At 36.6% G+C, this 3,754-nt stretch overlaps 1 protein-coding gene across 1 annotated transcript in view; it reads right to left on the reverse strand.

The window, feature by feature from the left end:
• The window catches only part of PTCH1 (patched 1), an 80,151-nt gene that overhangs the window by 15,532 nt on the left and 60,865 nt on the right, over window positions 1-3,754 (reverse strand). Inside the window, exons 16-17 of the mRNA XM_072414979.1 lie at window positions 3,327-3,469; window positions 357-537 (exon numbers count right to left, since the gene is read on the reverse strand). Of these exons, the coding sequence (XP_072271080.1) occupies window positions 357-537; window positions 3,327-3,469 (324 nt within the window). The remainder of the gene's footprint in view (window positions 1-356; window positions 538-3,326; window positions 3,470-3,754) is intronic.

The following is a 3,754-nucleotide window of genomic DNA, read 5'->3' on the forward strand; positions in this document are numbered from 1 at the left end:
ATGTCTATTTGTAGACTATTATGATAGCTGTAAAGATAATAAACACACTATAGTTCCAAGTTCATAAAATATATTTGGGAGTCTGTAATCATAAATGTTTTCCCATACCTATCTTATGAACTGTAAGTATAACATTAAAGACATAGTTAGAAAGACAATTTACCAATTACATTATTTCTAAAGAATATTTTTCCCCCTTAAAAAAAAAAAAAAAAAGTGTCTAAAAGTGGCTGTCAAATTTAAACAGAGCAGTCCTAAAAAGTGTGCTCAATCTGCACAATGTTATGTAAAAGCAGAGCAGGATGGAGGAAGCTGTTTATAAACAAATTTAAAGCCAAAGGCAAAGTGCTACTTACTTGTCCTGGTTTCAGGCATGTAGTCTGCTCTGTCATGGATCCACTCTGGTGGATGCGGGCGGATATTGGCCTGAGAAGCAGCATAGGCTACAGGGTCATTACTCACCCAGGCTGTTAAATAAATGTAGAAAGCATTTGGATGAATGATCCCATCTGCATCCACCAAGCGCTGTTTAGTCAACTGCAGAAGAGACAGAAGTGGAAAGTCGCCACATAAGTGAACTGGAAATAACTAACACGTCACACATAAAGCTGTGGTTTTCTGTTGTATGAAAGCACAAACAGTACATTTTCTTTTCTAAGATCGAAGTGAAGCCATTGGTAACTAGTCAAGTATTTGTTGTGTTTTTTGCACTTGAAAAGTAATGACAACTACTAAACTAGAATGACAATTGTTCTAAACTAGTTGCTATGGGCAATGCATGCACTTTGCTTTTCAGATTATCCACAGTGAAAGACTTCAGCAAGTATTTACAAGACACGGATAACACCCATTGTGGAACCTTTGAGCATTACTTAGGTTCAATGTTTCTTTGTACAGACTATACAAGCACCAACATTTCTGGGAGGGGGCGCCTTGTTCAGGCAAAGCTGTTTCCTTTAGGTTACATAATTGTATAGGCTCCCATCTGTATTTATATAAACACATTTGCAGATACAACAAGTCCGATTTCCACTTTAAGCTATTACATTTTGAAATAAGAAGGGCTAGCTCAATATGATGTTGATTTGTTTTCTAAAACAAAAAATGATAAACATCCATGCTTTTTAATTACACTTGAAGTGAACGGAATGGTGATGGATAAACTGTTGCTGCATTCCAAGAAAAAAATATGACTGCCCATGTAACAAAAACATTTCTCTTTTCTTTCCTTTTTCCCTTTGTAATTACAATAGCAACCCCACGCACATTATGCAGAAACAAAGCAAAGCAGGAGGGGGGAAAAAAAAGACCTGGCAAACATCCCCCTGCACGTCTGGGTGCAGTTAACCTACACTGTTAACACTGAAGGAAATGCCACCCAGTAAATGAAGGAGAGCAATAAAAAATAAAACATCTGTAAAAAATGTTGCATGTACTTTCCCCTCCATGACCTGTTTGTTGTCTAAAAGCTACCACTGCTTTTAAATAACATCTACCATCTGTTTCCTTTAACTCTTCCCAGTAATGGTTTGTGGCCAGCAAACAGCAGCACCAGGGGCAACAGGGCAACTTATTACTCAAGTGCAATCACACAGGTACAGCCATATTCACCCAACTATCGTCTAAAGGCAAGGCTTCCACGCTGAGGTCTTTTGAATGAAATGAGAAACAGTGACAGCAGCACAACTCTCTTATTCTTGTCCCTTCAATGATTTGAAGTATCTGGAGTTAATGCATCGTCTGGAGATGGAATAACTGCATGTCTTCAAGATGTGTGGGGCAACATACATCTCCACTGAAAGACCACTAAGAGGAGAGACTCAAACCTTTAGTATACAATCATGCACTGTAGTGGTATCTTGTTTTTCTATGAAGCTTTGTGCTGCAACAGTTTTAAAAACCTAAATCATAAATACTATATATGTGCAACATTCACAACACTACTTCCCCAGTAAAGTAATGTATTATTATTATTAAACAGGATTTATATAGCGCCAACATATTACGCAGGGCTGTACATTAAATAGGGGTTGCAACTGACCGACGAATACAGACAGTGATACAGGAGGAGAGGACCCTGCTGAAGAGCTTACAATTTAGTAGGTAGGGAAAGTAACACAACAGGAGGGGAGATATGTAGTGGTGGGAAGTAGTGATGGTTTCAAAAGACAAAAGAAGATGGGTAGGCAGATTTGAAAAAAATGGGTTTTGAGTGCTCTCTCAAATGAGCAGAAAGTAGGAGCAAGCTGAATAGGATGAGGAAGACCATTCCCGAGAGTTGGTGCAGCTCTGGAAAAGTATTGTATCAATGCGTGTGATGAGGTTATGAGTGAGGAAGTAATTAGTAGGTCATTGGAGAAGCAGAGAGTGTGGCTGGTGGAGTATTTTTTTTAGCAGGTCAGAAATGTAAATGGACATATCAAGCTTCGACCAAATTAAATAGAAGACTAATGATCTAATAATCTACCATTATCTTTTTAAACATTGGAGAAAACTGGGCTACAATTACACAAGTAAAAAGCTCACTCTTCACACAAAAAAAAGAGTACTGCTGGGATTTTCCTCAAGACCACAATGCTGCAAGGACTTTATAAGAATTACCCCGCTGTTAATTATGTGAATTAGAAATAATGCCAACACTGTAGATAAGAGTAATAAGGTAGATAAGGGTGGAGCACACCCATATATGCAGTATTTCCTTTGGGGACAGCCACTAAGCTTTCAAATATTAAATATCCATCAGTTACTGTATATAAACAGTTTAGGCCTAACACATTTAACCTTATCTGTATCTGAATTAAAATATCCTAAGAAGTGTATTTTTTTTTTTTTTTGAAGAGAGCATCTTACCTATAGTAATTGACAGGTATTGGTTATAATTGACAAATGTTTTTTTTTTTTTAACCTATACTTTAAAGGGCGACCAAATGTATTTTGCATTATCTGACATTTGCAAAACATTCCATTGTGGAGATTTAATAGGTGCCATTGAAACACGTGGACCTGAAATATTCTCTGCCAGGGAGTGAATCAGCGAATGTCAGATTCACTGCTTTATAAATAAACCCTTTAGTGTGATTGTGGAAATGGAGCTATTGGGAATCTGAGGTACCATTTGAGCAAGATTTTTCACCCCTTTCAATCATTGGTTATATTTTACTGGTTTAATAAACAATGCTTTTACATTTTCTACACCCAAATGAATGCAAAACCAACCATTTGGGAGCTGGAACATATATTAATCAAAAAGTATACTTTATTTTATCGAGTACCAGCTTTGACAACAAAATCTTGAAAATAGCATCCAGTTTTTTTTTTCTTCTTACCCTACTGAGATCGATTGGTTTATCAGAATTTCCGGTTTGTATTAAAAGTTTGTAGGCAAGCACTGCATCATCCGAACCATTCTTATAATTGTTATAGTTAATTTTTCCAGCTTCCCATTCACTGTCAAATGTATCTTGTAACCCTGTATGCAGGAAAAAGAAATACATTTTAAAAACATGCAGCACAGCTTAAGTCATCTTTAAAAGCTGTTTTGGTAATTCGAACATTAGAATTGCATCTTCTGCCCTGTTTTGTCCCCACTTTATATTGTGTTAGATTGTTCCCAATGGCAGACAAATGAAAAGCACAACGTCGATTCTATTTTTAATCAATATTTTCTGACACGATGATCAGTTTAAAAAAAAAATACTAAACAAGACTGGATGAAAATTATAAGCCTTAAGGAAATAATGACCAGCCTGAGGCA

This window comes from Pyxicephalus adspersus, chromosome 6 (assembly GCF_032062135.1).
Source record: "Pyxicephalus adspersus chromosome 6, UCB_Pads_2.0, whole genome shotgun sequence".
NCBI classification, from domain to species: Eukaryota; Metazoa; Chordata; class Amphibia; order Anura; family Pyxicephalidae; genus Pyxicephalus; species Pyxicephalus adspersus.